General features: G+C 51.6%; 2 protein-coding genes across 10 annotated transcripts; one reads left to right on the top strand and one right to left on the bottom strand.

Annotated features, from left to right (window-relative positions):
- Positions 1-729: 729 nt before the first annotated feature.
- On the top strand, positions 730-16,615 carry CDK11B (cyclin dependent kinase 11B). Of its 6 annotated transcripts, XM_072820100.1 has the most exons (21): positions 764-888; positions 1,361-1,484; positions 1,557-1,603; positions 2,267-2,382; positions 4,395-4,522; positions 6,153-6,291; positions 10,753-10,889; positions 11,382-11,504; positions 11,820-11,915; positions 11,994-12,152; positions 12,438-12,503; positions 12,966-13,141; positions 13,535-13,625; positions 14,507-14,628; positions 14,780-14,885; positions 15,116-15,237; positions 15,316-15,423; positions 15,501-15,617; positions 15,736-15,884; positions 15,977-16,166; positions 16,264-16,615. In XM_072820100.1, exons 3-21 carry the CDS (start codon positions 1,595-1,597, stop codon positions 16,354-16,356), a joined length of 2,247 nt encoding a protein of 748 aa, XP_072676201.1. In that variant the 5' UTR covers positions 764-888; positions 1,361-1,484; positions 1,557-1,594; the 3' UTR covers positions 16,357-16,615. The 6 variants fall into 6 exon arrangements, with proteins under 6 accessions (XP_072676196.1, XP_072676198.1, XP_072676199.1 ...); XM_072820095.1 differs by lacking the exon at positions 1,557-1,603 and having other exon boundaries at positions 730-888; XM_072820097.1 differs by lacking the exon at positions 1,557-1,603 and having other exon boundaries at positions 730-888; positions 12,972-13,141.
- A 977-nt stretch (positions 16,616-17,592) lies between these two features.
- Positions 17,593-20,084, bottom strand: MMP23B (matrix metallopeptidase 23B). Of its 4 annotated transcripts, none has more exons than XM_072820112.1 (8): positions 19,753-20,084; positions 19,283-19,422; positions 19,062-19,201; positions 18,830-18,997; positions 18,295-18,459; positions 18,111-18,221; positions 17,894-18,020; positions 17,593-17,813 (listed from the first exon to the last, which is right to left on the bottom strand). In XM_072820112.1, exons 1-8 carry the CDS (start codon positions 19,909-19,911, stop codon positions 17,639-17,641), a joined length of 1,185 nt encoding a protein of 394 aa, XP_072676213.1. In that variant the 5' UTR covers positions 19,912-20,084; the 3' UTR covers positions 17,593-17,638. The 4 variants fall into 4 exon arrangements, with proteins under 4 accessions (XP_072676213.1, XP_072676214.1, XP_072676216.1 ...); XM_072820113.1 differs by having other exon boundaries at positions 18,830-18,928; positions 19,753-20,067; XM_072820115.1 differs by lacking the exon at positions 18,295-18,459 and having other exon boundaries at positions 18,830-18,928; positions 19,753-20,058.
- Positions 20,085-20,191: the final 107 nt, after the last annotated feature.

The following is a 20,191-nucleotide window of genomic DNA, read 5'->3' on the forward strand; positions in this document are numbered from 1 at the left end:
TGCAGATGCGTGAGTTGAGTCTGAACCTGCCAAGGGGGCGTCCTCGACCCTAGGTCCGGGAGGGTCTGTCACCGAACCTTTCCCACACTGAAAAACTTGAAAATCACGTCCGTGATTGTCTACATCAGAACCAAGGTGTAGGGGCAGCCCCGGTGGCTCAGCGGGTTAGCGCCGCCTGCAGCCCTGGGCGTGATCCTGGAGACGCTGGATCGAGTCCCACGTCAGGCTCCCTGCATGGAGCCTGCTTCTCCCTCTGCCTGCGTCTCTGCCTCTCTCTTTCTCTGTCTCTATGAATAAATAATAAATAAAATCTTTAAAAAAAAAAAAAAAGAACCAAGGTGTATTTGCTTTACACCCAACAAAACAGAATGGACAGCGCGCTGTGTTCAGACGATCAGCACTGTTGGACTCGTGACGTTCTGGTCTCCATCCTCCACCTGGAATTCGGGTTCTGCACCAACAGTGGGCGCGGACCATGTAAGTGCGTCCTCGCTGCCCTCCTGACCCCGGAAGCCGAGGACGGCAGTCTTCATCCACCGCCTCTCCCACTTCAGGTACCTTTCCTATAGACGCCCGTGCCCTCACTGTCCCTGGGGCCCTTTCCAACCGCAAAGCCTGGGAGGTAGGAGAAGGGACCGGGCGGGACCGGGGAGCTGGGGGAAGCGCTTGGGTCGGCCACTGCCGCGCGGGCTCCGGGACCGGAAGTGACGTGAGGCCGCGCGCCGGATGTCCTCGTCGCGAGGGGCGGCGGGCTACGCCCCCGTGCGCCATCTGTCCGCGCCGACGCAGGAAGTGGGGACGCTACTGGCGCGCGCCGGGCGCTGTTTCTCCTCAGGCTCGGGGACCGGCGGTAGCGGCGACGGTAGCAGCAGCGGCAACAGCACAGGGGTGAGTGGCGGAGGGCCGGAGCGGGCGGCAGGCGCAGCCGCCTCCCTGAGCTCTTGGGACCAAGCGGACCCCGCGCGGCGCTGGGCGTTGAGGCGGCGTCGGGCCCGAACCCGGGCTCGTGGCGGCCGAGCCGAGGGACGAGGGTCCCAGCCGCCGCCGCGTCGCAGCGCCCCACGCCGGCCGCCCGGACCCTCCTGACGTCAGACCTCGGGCGCGGGGGGCCGGGGAGCGGGCTCCGCACCAAGGGGCTGTCCTGCCACCGGGGCGCGGGGGCGGCCCCCACCCGTCCGGCAGCTCCCCTCACGCCCCCTTGACGGCGCCCCCCCCCCCGACGGCTGCCCCGACTACGCCCACTCCCATCACGGTAGTTGCCCTCACACCCGCCCCGACGACAACCTCTGCCGCCCCGTCGGCGCCTTCGCAGCCACACTGCCAGCGTCCTGCCCTTGCTCCAATTCTCTTCTCTTTGCAGTGTCTTAACTCCAATGGGTGATGAAAAGGACTCTTGGAAAGTGAAAACTTTAGATGAGATTCTTCAGGAAAAGAAAAGACGGAAGGAACAAGAAGAGAAAGCAGAGATAAAACGCTTAAAAAATGTAAGCCATGTTTTTTAAGTAAGTGGTTTTCTTAAAGGAGATTTAATTTCTTTGCCCTCGTTTTTCCATTAGAACAACGCTTCTTCGGTGAAGTTCTTTTGTACTTCCAAATGTCTCAGGTGAGCCCAAAATCTATTCTAAAATTAACAAAAACATTCAAATACTCAGTTTACATTGAAGACACGTTGATAACGTATTACAGCTGTGTGTAGATGGCAGGATCTACATGGAGCATGAAGTACTTTGAGCCTAAATTCATTAGTGCTATTGAACTAAATTTTCTCATATCAGTATTTCTGTTTGTGGCACCATCTCTAAGTTTGTTAAGGATAGTAGGAAGTTACGTTGGAATTAATATTCTGTCTTTTCCTTTTTTGGTTTGCATAACATATTTAGAGAAACTTTTGGTAATTTTGAAAGGGATATTGGCAGAAGTAGCTTCTGATAATGCTAGTCACCCTTAACTATTTCTGAGATAGCACAAAGTATTTGGCATAAAATATGCTTTAAGGCTCAATTTCAGGTTATATAAACAAGTAGCATACTTGGCAGAGTCTTAATATTCCTGATCCTGTATACTGGTTTCAGATTTTTCATCTCAGTTTCTGAATTTACAGAGTTTTAATCATAACGTTGTATGATTTGAGTGAATGTTTTTTATATTTCATAACATTGGTCCTTTCAAAATATATGTGAAACTTTGTTTTTGGATGTTGGCAAGGTTTGATTATCATTAAAAAGACACTTATCTGTGAGGAAAATGACTTTCTCTTGCTTCTTAGTCTGATGACCGGGATTCCAAGCGGGATTCCCTTGAGGAGGGGGAGCTGAGGGACCACCGCATGGAGATTACAATACGGAATTCGCCATACAGAAGAGAGGACTCCATGGAAGACAGGTGGGGGTGAGGTGCACAATGAGGAAGGTGTCCAGGCTACACATGTGCTTCACTGTGGAGGCAGGATTGGTCCCACCATTACTTTGAAACTGTAGTCGTTTTCTTTTTTATTTTATTTTATTACTTATTTGTCAGAAGAGGGAGGAAGAGCATGTGAGCACAAGCAAGGGGAATGGTAGGCAGAGGGGAAGCAAACTCCCTGCTGAACAAGGAGCCCCATGTAGGACTCATCCCAGGACCCTAGGATTATTACCTGAACTGAAGGCAGAAGCTTAACTACAGTGTCCCCTTAATCGTGACTTTAGGTGTACCTCACAGTTGAGATGGACTCCGCATGGTATCAGTTGCTACCTCACATCTCTTATGAAAAGATTGAATGAGGGGTGACAGTGGCTCAGTTGAAGTGTCTGCCTTCAGCTCAGGTCATGATCTCAGGGTCCTGGGATCAAACCTCACATCAGGCTCTCTGCTCAGCAGGGAGTCTGTTTCTCCCTCTTCCTTTGCCCCTTCCTCTCCACAAGTGGTCTGTCTCTCACTTTCTTTCTCTCAAATAAATAAAATTTTTTAAAAAGAAGGAAAAGATTGAGTGTATATCCCTTTCCTTGCAGTTGTCATTTAGTCAAATCTACCCCATTCACAGGTTACATTTATTTATTCTTTATTACTTTTTAAGATTTTTATTTTTTTGGCGGGGGAAGAGTGTGTGAGCAGAGGGAGGGGCAGAAGCAGAGAAGGAGAGACAGACACCTCACTGAGCAGGGAGCCCGACGTGGGGCTTGATCCCAGGACTCTGAGATCATGACCTGAGCTGAAGGCAAGACATTTACAACTGAGTCCCCCAGGCGTCCCTCCCAAGGTACATTTACATAATTGTGCTGTGTGCTTTTGATGAGTAAAATCACTGCCTAAAATTGTACACAGATAAACCACACTACAGTACTGAAGTATATTAAGCAAGGCCTGTGGGCAGAAACATTTAGAAAAATGTTCTATCTAGCATTTCTTCCTGCCCCACTTGATTCCTTCTTTTTTTTTTTTTTTTTTTACACTTGATTCCTTCTTGTATCCATCTTCAGCGCCCAATTATCCATCAAATAATTTTTTAAAAAATTTTTATTTATTTATGGTAGTCACAGAGAGAGAGAGAGAGAGGCAGAGACACAGGCAGAGGGAGAAGCAGGCTCCATGCACAAGGAGCCCGACGTGGGATTCGATCCCGGGTCTCCAGGATCGCGCCCTGGGCCAAAGGCAGGTGCTAAACCGCTGCGCCATCCAGGGATCCCTCCATCAAATAATTAAAGCCAACCTAACCAGAAATTAAGAAACAGACGTAGGGATCCCTGGGTGGCGCAGCGGTTTAGCGCCTGCCTTTGGCCCAGGGCGCGATCCTGGAGACCCGGGATCGAATCCCACGTCGGGCTCCTTGTGCATGGAGCCTGCTTCTCCCTCTGCCTGTGTCTCTGCCTCTCTCTCTCTCTCTGTGTGACTATCATAAATAAATAAAGAAAGAAAGAAACAAACAAACAAACAAACAAACAAACGTAGATCAAGAAGTCTCCCGGGATTTTGGTCATATAGGCCATTGAAGATATCATTGAGGGACATTTGGGGGTCATTAAATTACCATAATATCTTTTTTTTAACAGCATTGTTGATGTATAAATGATAAATTACATATATATGAAGCGTGCAGTTTGATGTATTCGTATACACTTGTGTGGTTGTCACTGTAATCCGGGTAATGAGCATGTCCATTGCCCTCTAAAGTTTCCTCAGAGAGACGTCGTTATACATACACATTGGTTTTTCACTTATACTTTTGATTTGAGTCTGTATTTAATAAGCAGTCTTGGCTTAAGTTTTGTAGTGTCCTGTTTAAAATGATGGTTTAGATTAAACTTTTTTGTATTCTGAACACTGCATTTTTCTGGGTTGGAGAAGCTCCATGGTGCTCTGATGTTCCTTGCATTACTTTCTTTACTATGATGTGACGCTGTTGTGTCTTATTTCAGAGGAGAGGAAGATGATTCTTTGGCTATCAAACCACCACAACAAATGTCTCGGAAAGAAAAAGCTCATCACAGGAAAGATGAAAAGAGGAAAGAGAAACGTAGGCATCGTAGCCATTCAGCGGAAGGGGGTACAGAAGCTTTATTTTTGAGTTTTTATTTATTTGTATCATGTTCAAGAATGGTCTGTTTCCTATATCATGATCTGCTGCTTTCTCCATAGCACAATTGAAAGAGAAGAGAAAGTGAAATTTTAGTTGAAAGCATAAATATTTTGTGGATCATTCTGATGTTTTTTTCCCCCCTTGTTATGTTTTGGGTTAGTTTAAATGTAATTCTGTCTTAATTCAACAAATATAGGGGATATATTTGCAATATTTATAGCAACTCAGTGTTGAATTAATTTAACTGGGGATAAAAAAGGATGATTGATGGAAGTCCAGATGGGTTTGATGTTCTACCATTATTATTAAAGAGTTCTTTTATGTTTAAGACCTTATGTATTTATTCACAAGAGACACAGAGGTAGAGACAAAAGCAGAGGGATAAGCAGGCTCCCTGTGGGGAGCCCAATACCAGACTTAATCCCAGGACCCTGGGATAACACCTTGAGCCAAAGGCAGATGCTCAACCACTGAGCTACCCAGACGTCCATATTAAGAGATTCTTAAGGATATTAATTAAGATGCCTTGGCATCTAGTTTTAATCTCATTGTTAAAAATGGCAGTTGATGAACAGGGTTCTGTCCCACCAGATGGAAATCCACCAGAAGGAGCTAAGCTTTGTCCTGTGTTCTTTATGAACAGTGCTGTTTGTTGGTTTTTAATTATGAAACTAGTATATAGCTGACCCTTGAACAACACGGGCTCAAATTCTGGGGTCTATTTGTATACGGCTATTTACTGGTAAACCCAGGATGGTACCACAAACCTTTTGCCTCTCTCCTTTTTAATATTTTATTTATTCATTCATGAAAAACATAGGCAGAAGGAGAAGCAGGTTCCCTGCAGGGAGCCCAATGCAGGACTTGATCCCAGGACCCCAAGATCACACACTCAACCCCTGAGCCACCCAGGTGTCCCTCCTAATTCTTCTAATGATATCTCTTTTCTGTAGCTTACAGGTTTGTAAGAGTACAGTAGGGAACACATATAACACACAAAAGAGGTGTTACTCAACTGTGTTGCCACTAAGACTTATTAAATGTTCAGGCTCAGTTATCCTTGGATTTCTGACTGCACTGGGTGTCCGTGCTCCTGCTGTGTGTTGTTCAGGGGTCAGCTAGTGTCCAATCATAGTTTAATACAGAAAATTGAAAGACAAGGCAAGAGTTACAATTCTATTCAGTCATAATCACGTTATTTTTTCCTTGTTTGGAGCCCCACTGCATTGGGTTTTAAGTCCTCACTGTTTGTTTGTTTGTTTTTTTAAACATAAAATTGTGATCATTTTTCCAAGTCATTAATTAAATATTCTTTTCTTCATGGGGTATTTTATTTTATTTTATTTTATTTTTTTTTTAAGATTTTATTTATTCTTGAGAGAGAGAAGGAGAGACAGAGCCAGAGACACAGGCAGAGGGAGAAGCAGGCTCCATGCACCGGGAGCCAGACGTGGGATTCGATCCTGGGTCTCCAGGATCGCGCCCTGGGCCAAAGGCAGGCGCCAAACCGCTGCGCCACCCAGGGATCCCTCATGGGGTATTTTAAATTAAGTTTTGGGAGTTGGATCCCTTTATGTGACACTCTCTTTCTCCTTAGGGAAGCACGCTAGAGCAAAGGAAAAAGAACGAGAGCACGAGCGCCGGAAGCGACACCGAGAGGAGCAGGATAAGGCTCGCAGAGAGTGGGAGAGGCAGAAGAGGAGGGAGATGGCTCGGGAACACTCCAGGAGGGAGAGGTGAGTGAGCGCAATTTGCTAAGGAGCCTGAACTGAGCACTCCTGATGGCCAGCAGCCCCACAAAGTGACGAAAGACACACACAATAACCTGGCAGCATAACACAGATGTGATGCAGAAGTGGTTTGGGAGCCCAGAGTCATGGTGCAGTATTGTAGGGTGGTGCTAACCAAGACATCTGTCCTGCGGGGATTGAGTTTTTACTGCATCTTTATTTATTATTATTTTTAAAGATTTTATTTATTCATGAGAGGCGCGCGCGCACACACACACACACACACACACACACACACACACGGGCGGGGTGGGTGGAGCAGAGATACAGGCAGAGGGAGAAGCAGGCTCCATGCAGGGAGCCCGATGTGGGACTTGATCCCGGGACTCCAGGATCATGCCCTGGGCTGAAGGCGGGCACTCAACTGCTGAGCCACCTAGGCGTCCCTTTACTTCATCTGTAAAGACAGAAATGGGTGTGGGTCTTCCTGAGAAAAAATTGTGAAGGAAATGGAACTCTGTGTGTTGGTTTCCTACAGGTGGAGGCTGCTGGGGGAAGTACTTGGAGCAAGGGGGACGGCCTGGCCATTGTGTCTCGAGACCCTGTATAAGAGTGTGATTTGTACTTGAAGGAAGGGGCATTGCTAGCAGGAGCTGGGTCTATTAACTCAGACGCAGGAGTGAAGTTTCGAGGCCAAATGCATAATGATGGAAAGGGAAAGGAAGGTAGAATAGGAAGAAGTGATATTCATAGATCTTGTCAGCTGTTTCCTGGTAAGGGGGAGGAGGAATTGTAAATACCTCTGAGCTTGGTACTTTAGGTTGGGGCATGCCTTGTGAGAAGGATGGGAGTGCTATGTACTATGTTTTCGTTGCAGTACTGTGTTCGAGTATAGTAAGGCCCTCTCGGAGGTAGCCCATTTCATGTATAGAAATTCTGACACACACACACACAAAAAAAGAAATTCTGACACACACTCTGTGCCCAAGAGAAGTCTGATGTAGAGTGATTTCATCATTTGCTCTGGGCAAGTATTTATTGAGGCCCTGCTCTGTACTAAGCTCTGTTCTAGGTGGCCTAAGCCAGGAAAACCAAGGAAATACATTGCTTAGAGTTCTCTGCATCATAGCAGAAATAGACTGTGGTTTTTTTCAAACAAGGAAATCCTAAAGACTTTGTAGCAGCCTGGGAGCTGAGACACCAGACTCTTAGACATTAGTCTCCAACTACACATCTGTGTGTACTTGGATTCCGAAGAGAAAGCATCTCTTTAGCCCTAGATCTGTTCACATGGGCCAGTAGAAACCAAGTGTTCCAGATTAGCAAGAACTTGAAATGGAGCAACAGAAATTATACTCTGAAGAATGGAGAGAATTGATGAAAGATGAACAGAGCCTCAAAGGTCTGTGGGACAGCATTTTGTTCTAACATCCTATAATTGGCGATCCCAGGAGAGAAGGAAGCAGCACAAAGATTTTTTTTTATATAATGAAAAACATTTATACATTTAAGAAGCTCAGTACCCCAGTAGGATAAATATAAAGTCAAATCAAAGTGAAACTGGTGAAGGACACCTGGGTGGTTCAATGCTTGAGTGTCTGCCTTTGGCTCAGGGCGTGATCCTGGTCCCAGGATCGAGTACCGCATTGGGCTCTCTGCGAGGAGCATGCTTCTCCCTCATTCTGTCTGTCTGCCCCTCTCTCTGTGTCTCTCATGAATGAATGCTCCCTTTGTCTATCTGCCTCTCTATGTGTCTCATGAATTAATTAATTAGTTAAACAGTGAAACTGGTTTCACTTTTCACAGAAGAAAATCTAGAAAGGCAGCAGGAGAAAAAATTACATAAAAGGGGGGCTTTAGTGTGATTGGTGGCTGACTTCTCAGAATCAGTGGGGGGCAGAAGGCAGAAGGTAGTGGAATGGCATGGTCGCACTGCTGAAAGAAAACCTGGCAACTGGGAATTCTGTATCCAGCAAAACTGCTCTTCAAAAGTGAGGAGAGATAAAGATAAACTGGTGGAATCCATTGTTAGTAAGACCCACCTTAAATACTCAGAAAAGACCTTTGTTTTGAATGGAAATGACAGCAGAAAGTAATCCTATTCAGGAGGAAAGAGAAGCTCCAGAAATGGTAAAGGCATAGGTTAACATAACAGAATCTACAAATGTTCCTTATTAACCTAATAAGGTGCATACTGCTATTGCTAGAGCAACTGCTAGGAAAATAACCAACAAAGTAGTACAAACAGGTATTAACATGGCATTCTAAAAAATCCTTGTTTAAACCCAAAACGGGATCCCTGGGTGGCTCAGCGGTTTAGCACCTACCTTTGGCCCGGGACGTGATCCTGGAGACCCAGGATCGGGTCCCTTGTCGGGCTTCCTGAATGGAGCCTGCTGCACCCTCTGTGTCTCTGCCTGTCTCTCTCTCTGTGTGTCTCTCATAAATAAATAAATCTTAAAAAAAAAAAAAAAAAAAAGGCAGAGAAACAGGACCTAAAAAAAAACAGAAAGAAGACATCAAAACAACAACAAAACTAAGTTCAGCCAAATCCGTAATTACATGAAACATGCAGTAGTTTCTATATCTCAAAGGGGTTCTTTGATAGCAAAGCAAGGTCCAGTATGTATGTTGTCTGTAAGGAAGACCTCTTAGAGTGAAGGACAAAAGTAGGGCAAAATTAAACGTGTGGACGGAGATGTATCATACCCACAGCAACCACAGAGCACCAGTGGCTCAGCAATAGGCATGGCATCAGAGTTCTCTAACAAGTCAGACCAGCACTGACACAGGCTTCCCAAAGACAGAAGGGTCTGTACGTCAGGAAGAAGTGATGGTAGTGAAAGAGTATGTGCCTGACAGCAGAAAGAATACATGATGCAAAAACAAACAGCTGAAAGAAATAGGCAGTTCATCAAATCTAATTGGAAATTTCAGTCCCGATACTCTTGTTGATAGAACAACTAGACAAAACAAGGATGTAAGGTGTCTAGAAAGTAGCCTGTACCGGCTCAGTCTCACCTGCATACAGCACTCCATCCACAGCTGCAGAGTACACACTCACTTCAAGAGGGGATATTGTCCAACACAGATCACATGTGGTCCACACAACAAGTTTCAAATCCCAGAGAATTAAAATTGTACAAAGCACACCTTACCACAAAAGGATTAAAGTAGAAATCAACACAAAGCTGGGGAAATCCTCAACTTTGAATGTTCGGATATTCAACAGTCTTTTTCCAAATCACCCATGACCCAAAGAAGAAATTAAAAGGAAAAGCAGGGGCACTGGGTGGTTTAGTCAGTTAAGCGTCTGACTCTTGATCTCAGGGTCATGAGTTCAAGCCCTGCTTTGGGCGCCTCACTGAGCATGGAACTTAAAAAAAAAAAAAAACTTGAACTGCAGGAAAAACACAGCATGCCAAAAGTTAGGGATACAGAAAAAGCCGTGTTGTAGAGTGAGATGTTTTGGTTTTTAAGCACTGATAAACAGAAAAGGAAATTGTCAGTCAGCATCCTGAGCTACCCCCAGAAAGCAGAAGAGAGAAGCAGGCTCAACCCAAAGCAAGCAGAAGGAATGTCCACAGAATCCCAAGCAGAGAAACAGTTTCGTGGGGCAGGCTAGAAGCTAGCCACAGATGGGCATGAGGGGCCATATCAGCTGATGGAAATGTTTTAAAACTGGCTTGTGATGATTACACAATTTTATAAATATATGAAAAATGGAATTCTGTGGTTGGATTTCATGTATTAAATTAGTTTTTATTTTGCAACAGTTTGGACTCTGGGCACATACAGAATAGTTCTAGAATCCCAGCCTTCTGCAGTGGTAGCCTCTGATGGGCCCCAAGTTGGTACCAGTGATTGTACCACAGGCCTTGTTCCATTTTCACCATTCTTTATGCTCATTTCTGTTTGTGTGTACTGATACTCTTTTTTTCTTTTTTAAAAATATATTAGCTTTTTTTTTTTAAGATTTTATTTATTTATTCATGAGAGATAACACACAGGCTCGTGGAGCCTGCCTCTCCCTCTGCCTGTGTCTCTGCCTTTCTCTGTGTGTGTGTCTCTCATGAATAAATAAAATCTTTTTAAAAAATAAATTTAAAAAAATAAAAAGCTCAAAAAAAAATAAAAATAAATAAAAAAAAATAAAAATAAATAAAAAGCTCTTTATGGTGCACCTGAGTGGCTTAGTTGGTTAAGTCTCTGCCTTTGGCTCAGGTTATGCTCTCAGGGTTCTGTGATCAAGCCTTGTGTTGGGCTTCCTGCTCAGCGGGGAGTCTGCTTCTCCCTCTGCCACTCACTTTAATTGTTCTCTCTCTTTGTCAAATAAAATCTTTAAAGAGCCCTTTATGGATTGAACAACCTAAATGGCGATTTTTAAATTTCAGCAAAAAGCTCTTGGGGTAAAAAAAGAAAACTTTGTGTTTGCGGAGAGAGAGAGTTGGGCTGTGCTTGTTGCAGGGACCGCCTTGAGCAGCTGGAGAGGAAGCGGGAGAGGGAACGGAAGATGCGTGAGCAGCAGAAAGAGCAGCGGGAACAGAAAGAACGGGAGCGGCGCGCTGAGGAGCGACGCAAGGAACGCGAGGCCCGGAGGGAAGGTGTGTGGGGGCGCACTCTGCGGTTGGGGTGCTGTTCCCATGGGTGAGCTCAGGGCTGCGTAGTGACCCTGAAGGATGAAGTGCTCTGGATGGTGGCAGAGCCAAGTGGGGACAGGCCGTGGGGCTCAGGCTGGGGAAGGCCACAGTTCCTTGAGGTATGAGGTGAGGGTGTGCAGCCACAGGACCTTCCCAGGCCTGGTTCTGGACAGCTGCACCAGGTGCCACATGTCACTTGTGTCTGCTGCCCACGCTGGTGAGGCATAGGCTTGAAGAGGTAGGTGGTGGCTCTCTCTTTTCTGACCAATAGAGAAGATTCTGGAAGGTCCATGTGGGTCCTCAGAAAGAGTTCGCTGCCTCCATGCCAGTGCGGCCAGGGCTATGAGTACGTGTAGTGCGTCACCACCAGCCAGGGTGTGGGTGGGATCTGATCGAGGTTGGGCTCTGCTGGAGATGGTGCTGCCACACCACCTCCCACTGTGTTTGGCGCCCCAGTTTCTGCACATCACCGAACGATGAGAGAAGACTATGGTGACAAAGTGAAAGCAAGCCACTGGAGTCGCAGCCCGCTACGGCCACCTCGGGAAAGGTTTGAGCTGACGGACGGCCGGAAGCCAGGTGAGGGTGCGCAGAACCTCCTGGGGTCAGCCTGCGACAGCTTTCTGGTGACAAATAGTCTAGCACAAAATTCACTCTTTTTGTGCAATGAAATGATAGGCTCAAGTGTTTTCGTATTGTGTGGTGGGACCATCGTTTGTGTGAAGCCTATTTGTCTGTTGGTGGGGACATTGGTTACAGGTCTTTGAGAGCAGTGTGGGTGAGCTGTGTTGTCCTACAGACCACAGTCTCTGCGAGAGACTGATGGAGCTGCCATCAGGTCTTGTTTATTGTAAAATGTTTTCCATGTTCACCTTTGATGGTTTGTTTCGTAAGTAAAAGAAGAGAAAATGGAAGAGAGAGACCTGCTGTCTGATCTACAAGACGTCAGTGATAGTGAAAGGAAAAGCAGCTCTGCCGAGTCCTCATCAGGTAACCACCGGCTCTGCTGCCACACGGGGAGGGCCCACCACCCCCTGCCATGCACTTCCAGCTGTTTTCTTCCTGAAGCGGAGTCGGGGTCGGGTTCAGAGGAGGAGGAGGAGGAAGAAGAGGAGGAGGAAGAGGAGGAAGAGGAGGAGGGGAGCAGCAGTGAAGAATCAGAGGAGGAGGAGGAAGAGGAAGAGGAGACAGGAAGCAACTCCGAGGATGCGTCTGGGCAGTCGGCTGGTGAGGAGGGCACAGGGCACCATGGTTTCATTTGGTGTTTAGAAACGAGAGAAATCATTTGAACTCTTGATTTAAAAATATTTCCAAACAGAAAATCCTATGGTATCTGGGACTCACATGAGACTCTAAAATTGATTATTTACAGTGGTTCTTGCTTTCCATTAGCTGAAGGAGATCCTGTTTGTGCCTCTAGAGGTTCTGGAGAGCCCTAGAAAGAGGCAGAACCCAAACTTGTGTGGTGCGGGGGCCTTGCAGGTCTGAGCAGACGTCCTCTCTGTCTTACAGAGGAAGTGAGTGAGGACGAGATGAGTGAGGACGGGGAGCGGGAGAGCGAGAACCACGTCCTTGTTGGTGAGCGGCATCCCTGTTGGATGGTCCTTCCCTCCACTGCCCCTTGGCACTGCAGCCCTTTCTGAAGCAAGTAGATCACCGTCTTGTGTGCGTAGCCTGACCAAGAGACATAAGCAGCCAACTCCCTGAGAGATGCGCTTGTGACTGTGGAGGGCCAGCATCCCTTCCTGGGGCCATACTGAGCATTGTCCGGAGTGTCACCATGGCTTAGATGTGGCAGGGAGGTGCCCTCAGGCCCTGAGACAAGTCCTGGGTGTGCTGCCTCTGAGCACAGTCAGCACCTCCTGGTGCTCACAGCTGAGCTGGTAAACCCCAAGACCCCAGCGCCCTCTGTCCAGGATGGTGGGATACGCAGCCCGTATACAGCATCCACATGCCCTCACTGTTCCCCCTGCCCCAGGGCAGGAGAGGGGTGATGACGATGCTTGTTCCTGGTTCCATAATTGGGTTTAATTTTTGAAGTTCCAGAGTCCCGATTTGATCGAGACTCCGGTGACAGTGAGGAAGGGGAGGAAGAAGCCGGTGAGGGCACTCCACAGAGCAGTGCCCTGACTGAAGGAGACTTCGTGCCCGACTCTCCTGCCTTGTCACCCATTGAACTCAAACAGGAGCTGCCCAAGTACCTCCCTGCCCTGCAGGTCAGACGTCCTCCCCACCCCGGGGTTATTTCAGCTTTGCTGATTGTGGACAAGGCCGGTAGCTAAGAACACATGGGGGGGGCCCCTGGTGGGTATCTGCCACCAGGGTCATACATGCAGCCAGGGAAGCCAGGGCTTTGGAGATGGGGTGCTGTGGGTGCTACTGCCCTCAGTGTTCTCTTATTGTGGGGCCTGCAGGCCAGGCCTGGCTCAGAAGGATGGGTCCTTCTGAGGTTTTGTTCATGTTGGTTTTATCTCTTAAGAAGCATATCCTCACTGAAGAAACTGGAGAGGAGGGCTACTCCTGGCACCACCCCCAGATTCCAGGCAGGGTTTACTGCATGTGTAAGTACGGCTGCAGCTGCTGCATCCTCACAACCTGCTGCTTTCCAGGGCTGTCGAAGTGTGGAGGAATTCCAGTGCCTGAACAGGATCGAAGAAGGCACTTATGGGGTAGTGTACAGAGCAAAGGACAAGAAGACAGGTGTGTACAGTGTTGGGGTGTCCCCCGAGGGGGGAAGGGGAGATGTGGCACAGAGAACCTATCCTCAGGCAGGAAGGAGTTTCTTCTGAGGAACATTGTCCATGGGTGTACCCACTGCAATTTCTCGGGCCCAACCTGTCATGTTTACTGTGCACAGCGTCTCCGAGGCCATCTGCAGGCACTGCGACAGAGGCAGGGTGTCCTGCTGGAGCCACAGCCAGTTTGCAGGTACTGAGATCCAGGCGTGGCTGTCCTGGCCTTTGGCACCCTCGGTGTCAAGGTCCTTGAACACAGTTCCAATTCTCCTGGGAGTCCTCCCTCCCCAGATGCCTGGGTATGGACTCATCTTACCTGTGAGCGCCAGCTAATGACTCGTGGGCCCATGAGCAGTTGACTTGTTGGTGCCTGTGGAGTCCAGAGGTCAGCCAGACCATGAGGCTCTGCACTTGCTTGGTTGTGACAGCAGGTACTTCGGCCCCATAGCAGAGTATGGAGTCTGGTGAGCGGTAGCACCTGAGCAGGTGTGTGAGCCATGGACCGGAAGTTTCCCCAGCACCCGAAGCTGGGTATTGGAAACTCAGGGAAGCCACCTAAGACCCTGGTGGATGTTTCTGTGTTGAAATGTTGAGGTTTGCTGAGTCTCATTGCAAATCACAGAGAGAAATGGGAAAATTCTCAGCTATTTTGGACAAAAGCTGGTCTAGAAATAGGCCTAATGTTTCTGTTGGGCAACAGATTTGGGCTTTTTTATGTGGTGCTGATGTGATACGGGACTTTCCAATTAAAACAAGGCTTTTCAGTGCAAAACAAACGCTTCCCAGGTCCCAGCCAAATGTGTGTATGTAAAAGGTTTTCTCAGACTGTCTCTGAATCATTTTCAGATGAAATTGTGGCCTTGAAGCGGCTGAAGATGGAGAAGGAGAAAGAGGGCTTCCCGATCACATCTCTCAGAGAGATCAACACCATCCTGAAGGCGCAGCACCCCAATATCGTCACTGTCCGGGTATGGCAGCCCCCAAAATGTCCATGCCTTGATGCTCATCACATGGTCTAGTTCCCTACCGTCTCTGCATGCCCATGCCCCAGGAATCAACCACTGCATGGGTGGAGCCTGAGAGGAGCAGGGCACCCACAGACCGGCTTTCCTTCTCTAGGAAATTGTCGTGGGCAGCAATATGGACAAGATCTACATAGTGATGAACTACGTGGAACATGACCTCAAAAGCCTGATGGAGACCATGAAGCAGCCTTTCCTGCCAGGTGGGGCCCTCTGGCCAGTGTCTCCAACGAGAAACATCCCATGCTTGGGCTGCCCAAGCTGCAGGCCGTGTCCCTGACCTTGTAACTCTGACCTCCTCATGCTGTGCACGAGTGTTTGCGCATGTGAGGGCCATGCTGAGCTGGGAGCCTCCCCAGGATGGACACACCCCAAGAAGCCTGGTCGCTCCTGAGGTGGGTAGATAACCTGGGACTGACCCTTTGCTCTCTAGGGGAGGTGAAGACCCTGATGATCCAGCTGCTGCGTGGGGTGAAGCACTTACATGACAACTGGATCCTGCACCGGGACCTCAAGACATCCAACCTGCTGCTGAGCCACGCCGGCATCCTCAAGGTAATAGGGCTCACCCCATGGGGCCCCTGATGCCCGGGCCTCGGGGGCCTGCCCATAGCCCACCCTCCATCCTTGCAGGTTGGGGACTTTGGCCTGGCAAGGGAGTATGGGTCCCCTCTGAAGGCCTACACTCCAGTCGTGGTGACCCTGTGGTACCGTGCCCCAGAGCTGCTGCTGGGTGCCAAGGTGAGTGCCGGGGGCTGTGGGGGCCTAACCTGCGCTCACTGCCCCACCAGCCCTGAGTGTGCCCCCTGGCCTCCCAGGAGTACTCCACGGCTGTGGACATGTGGTCGGTGGGCTGCATCTTTGGGGAGCTGCTGACTCAGAAGCCACTATTCCCTGGGAAGTCGGAAATCGATCAGATCAACAAAGTGTTTAAGGTTTGTCTGTGGCTCCTACCTGCAGGGCATCCTGTGAGGTGTACGCAGGCACCCCAAACCAGATCCTTCCCTGCAGGCTGTGGCTGCTCTGAGACATCTCTCTTTGTCTCTCTCTCAGGACCTGGGGACCCCCAGTGAGAAAATCTGGCCTGGCTACAATGACCTCCCCGCAGTCAAGAAGATGACCTTTACTGAATACCCCTATAATAATCTCCGCAAACGCTTTGGGGCCCTGCTCTCAGACCAGGGTTTCGATCTCATGAACAAGTGTGTAAACATGCAGGGCGTGCGCCCCCTATGCCCCAGCCCACGCCCACCCCTACCCCTGTGCCAAGTGTCAATTGCTCTTGTCCTCCCAGGTTCCTGACCTACTTCCCTGGGCGGAGAGTCAGTGCAGAGGATGGCCTCAAGCATGAGTACTTCCGAGAGACGCCCCTCCCCATCGACCCGTCGATGTTCCCCACGTGGCCCGCCAAGAGTGAGCAGCAAAGGGTGAAGCGTGGCACGAGCCCACGGCCGCCGGAAGGAGGCCTAGGCTACAGCCAGCTGGTGAGGGGCAGGGCTAGCAGAGGAGGAGGGAAGGTGTGGGGGTTCCCTGAGGCGGGGCTGGCCCAGCCGGGGCCCCACGGCACCACTTGCTCCCCAGGGCGACGACGACCTGAAGGAGACGGGTTTCCACCTCACGACCACAAACCAGGGGGCCTCAGCCGCGGGCCCTGGCTTCAGCCTCAAGTTCTGAGGTTCTGTACGGAGCCCACCCCAGCCCCATGGGGGCCGCTCAGGAACACTCGGCGGGGGTCGGTGCTGGAGGCAGCATGCAGGTCCAGACCCAAGCCCTGCTTTGTGTGTACTCAGCTGCCACAGGCTGGGACGGCCCTGGATCTCCACCTCAAGTCTCAGACTGCCTGTTCTGTTTGCTTTTCCACGTTTCATTTTTATTTTATCTTGGCTTGTAAATTTGTAGAATTAAATCACATTTTCCTTGTTGTGGAAGGAAAGGCTATATTTTTTCAGATGTGTCAGACTTGCCCTGCAAGGAGTGGGCGGGCATCAGTAGGTGGCCAGTGTGGACAGCATATCCCCGACACGCAGACTTGTATGCTGACCCCTGGGGGCTGTGGTGTGAGAATATAGCCTTGATTTGGAATGGAGCCGTGGGGTGGGTGTGGGGGGGATTTTTCTACTTTTAATCTTCACTCTCCTGCTTCACACCTTCCTGCCCCTCAGGGCATCCACAGACCCAGGCACCCCAGAGCCTGGTGTGTGAGCCCTTGGCCACAGTGAGTTTTGTACAAGATCATTAACGCATTTTAAGACCACAGTAAAATATTCCTGGAGGAAAGCTGTGGTATGTCCTTTTCAGCCCCTAGGGGACTGGTCCTTCACTCGTGCTGCCTGGAGGGGCCTCAGGCCCATGCTCTCTGGAAAAAGGATGGTGGGAGGGTGGGAGGAAGGATGCCTCTGACCCATGTGTCCCGCCAGGTCTCCAGCTCCCAGTCTAGCTGGACAGGGTGTAGCTCTGGCAAAGGGGGCCACCTGCCCTTGCGGGGGCCTTCCACCTGCCCCTTGTATTGGCACTACCACAGATCCTGTCTGGGGCCCCACTCCTGGGCCTCACTTGCCCCAACCCCCATCCCTCTCCCCCCAGAGGCCTGCCCTTCACAGCCTTCCTGCCTCACCCATCCCTGAGCAAACCTACCACATACCCAGGCCCCCCGGGATCCTCGGGTTCAGCCTGCTCTCCCAAAGATGCTGTTCACATTTGGGTGTCAGTTTACCCCATTTCTCCAGGACCAGCCAGGAAAAACCCTCTTGGCCTTGGCTTCTGAGGACTGCACCCACACCCCAGGCCACTGCAGGGAAGTCAGGAGTCCTGGCCCCAGGCTCCCCACGTCAAGCTGAGCACAGGCTGAATGGCCCCACCCCACAGAGCCCAAAGCTGATCCCCCTCCCTTCCAAGAAAGGTTGCGCAGACTTCAGAGAATAAGTGCTTTATCAGCAGCCTCAGCCTGGCAGGACACTCAGCCCCGCACTCGGACTCGCCAGGAGTAGGTGCTGAGCACACGCTGCCGCCGGCGCACCACACACGTATACGTGCCCTCGTTGATGGCGTTGGCAATGATGCTCAGATGTGCTTCGCCCAGCGCCAGGTAGCCAGGGTAGGAGAACTCCAGGGGTTCCTGGTCCTTGTACCAGCTGCGAGGAGGGTAGGAGGGCTGGCCAGGGTCCTGAGCCCCCACTGCCCCCCCTCGGGGTCATGGGGCAGGGCCACTCACTACACTTTGCCTTTCTTGTGAAGGATCTTCTGGCCACATCGGAAGGTCACATTCCGACCCTCAGGCACCAGCCTGGTCTTGGTCCTGGGTGGTGGTGCAGTGGCGGCCACCGTGGGGAAGGGGAACTCTATTCGGTGTGGGGGAAGAGGGGTCAGAGGGGCCACATAGTGCCCTGCCTCTGACCAGACCCAAGCCAGGAATTGGGACCCAGCCTCACCATAGCAGAAGTCACAGCTGCTGGGGCAGAGCCTCTTCATGAGCCTCCGGCGGGTGTCACAAAATCCCCTCCGAGCCCAGGATGTGCACACGAACAGCCGGTCTAGGCAGCCTGCAGGAGGGCAACATGGCCTTAGGGCCGGCCTGCCAGCCCGCTGGCCTGCCCACCTGCCCACAGCACTCACCATAGAGTCGGTGCAGCCCCCACAGTTCATCCTGCGACAGGGTCTTCCAGCCACGCAGAGTGGCATTAAGGTGCATGAGCGCCCGGCCATGCTGTGAGTGCATCAGGCCCAGCGCATGGCCAATCTCATGGGCCGCCACGTGCACCAGGTCAGTGAGCCAAACGCCTGCAGGTCCCGTGGGTCAGGCCCTCGAACCCTGGCCCAGCTCTCCCAGCTTTGCCCACCAGCCTCACTTGCCATGGCCACATCTGCAGTGTGGCCACAGAGCCTCCCTCAGCACAGCCATGGGAAGATAAGAATGTTCCAGGCCAGCAGAGGCAGTGAGCTCGGCCCCCAGGAATGTAACTCCAGCTCCCTCTCCAGCAGCAGGGGGCGGGGGTGGGGGGTGGTTCGGGGCTCCTGGAACCCAGGCCTATGGCCTCCTCCCAGCCTCTTCTTCCTGCCTCCTCAACCCCAAATCGCAGCCACCACCCCCAAAGCCCTCCTGCTCTGCCCACCGAGGTGCAGAGGGCCCCACAGGAGGCCAGGCCATCACCTTTCTTCCAGCTGTAGCGTGTGGGACCCAGGACCCAGTATTCGCTGTCATCAAAGTGGATGCCGCCGTGCGGGGGAAAGAAGGCGTGAGCCAGCTCGCCTGTTGGGCCATCGAAGCAGTGGTGCAGCGCGGAGACCAGGCAGTCCGTATGGTTGACCGGGTAGAAGCCTGGGGGAGCACAGGGCTGAGAGGGGGCCACAGGGCCAGGTGGGGGCGGGGGCACGGCGCCCACCTATGCGCAGGTCGCTGGGCTGCTCAGGGGCCACCTCTCGGAAGCTGAAGGGGGACACGTCACTCCACATGCGAAAGGCAGTGGCCAGGCCCCGCCGGGTCTCACTGGGGCTCAGCAGGTTCCGTGGGAAGGAGAGGATCCTGGGATGGGGGTCAAGGTCAGGGGTGGCGGCCAGGCTGGGCAAGTTCCCTCAGCCCCACCATCTGGGCCCCCGGTCACACCTGTAGGTGAGGTTGAAGTGGTCCCAGCGCAGCCTGGCTGGGGTCAGCGTGTAGCGGCGTCTGCGGGGTGCCTGGAGGGGCAGGGGACTGGGTCCTGGGGTGGCGAAGACACCCACAGGGTAGGGTGCGGCGAGGTCTCCCTTCAAGGAAAGCGAGTACTCTTGGGGAGGAAGTAGGGATCATCCCCACATCTGAAAACACTCAGAGAAAGAACTAAAGAAAATGGGGCGGGGTGCGTGGTTCAGGGACCTTTTTTGGTCTCTGCATTTTCAGGTTTTTCACCCGGCAACGGTGTTACTTTACAGCCTGGGTGGGGGGGAAGGTGACTGACCACAGGCGGGGTCCGAGTGGGTGGAGCCGGAGGCCTGATGCCGGCTTCCCCCTCCCCCTTCCCTCCCCCCAACCAGGGACATGCAGGCTCCTGGACCCTCAGGCCGCTGGCCCCTCTGCCCATCCCCGGCTGCTCTCACCTGCGCTGCGCTGGCCCCCAGCCGGGCTGCAGGGGCCCCGGGCCGCGCCAGCAGCAGGAGCACCGGCAACAGGCACAGGGCGCCCAGCACAGCTCCCAGCCAGCGAGCCTGGGCTTGGGCCCCCGACGCTGCTGAGGACACGCAGGCCCCGAGGCCCATGGCGCCTGCGGACTCGCTGTCGGGGCCTAGAGCCCACTGGGGCTGGGCGGGGAGGCGCTGCAGTCGGCTCCGGTTACAGGGGTGGGTGCTGGGGGAGGCGCGCCCCTGAAGGGAACCAGCTGGCCGTCCCCGCCGTCAGGACAGCCCCGCCGCCTGCCTGGAGTGCGGACCCGGGGCCTGTGGGTCGGTGGCAGCAGCCTGGGCAGGGCCTGCTGGGCGGGGTCACTTGGGGAGGGGGGGACGAGGAGGGCCCAGCAGCAAGGAAAGGGACAGATGCCAG

Source organism: Canis lupus, chromosome 3 (genome assembly GCF_048164855.1).
Source record: "Canis lupus baileyi chromosome 3, mCanLup2.hap1, whole genome shotgun sequence".
Taxonomy (NCBI): domain Eukaryota; kingdom Metazoa; phylum Chordata; class Mammalia; order Carnivora; family Canidae; genus Canis; species Canis lupus.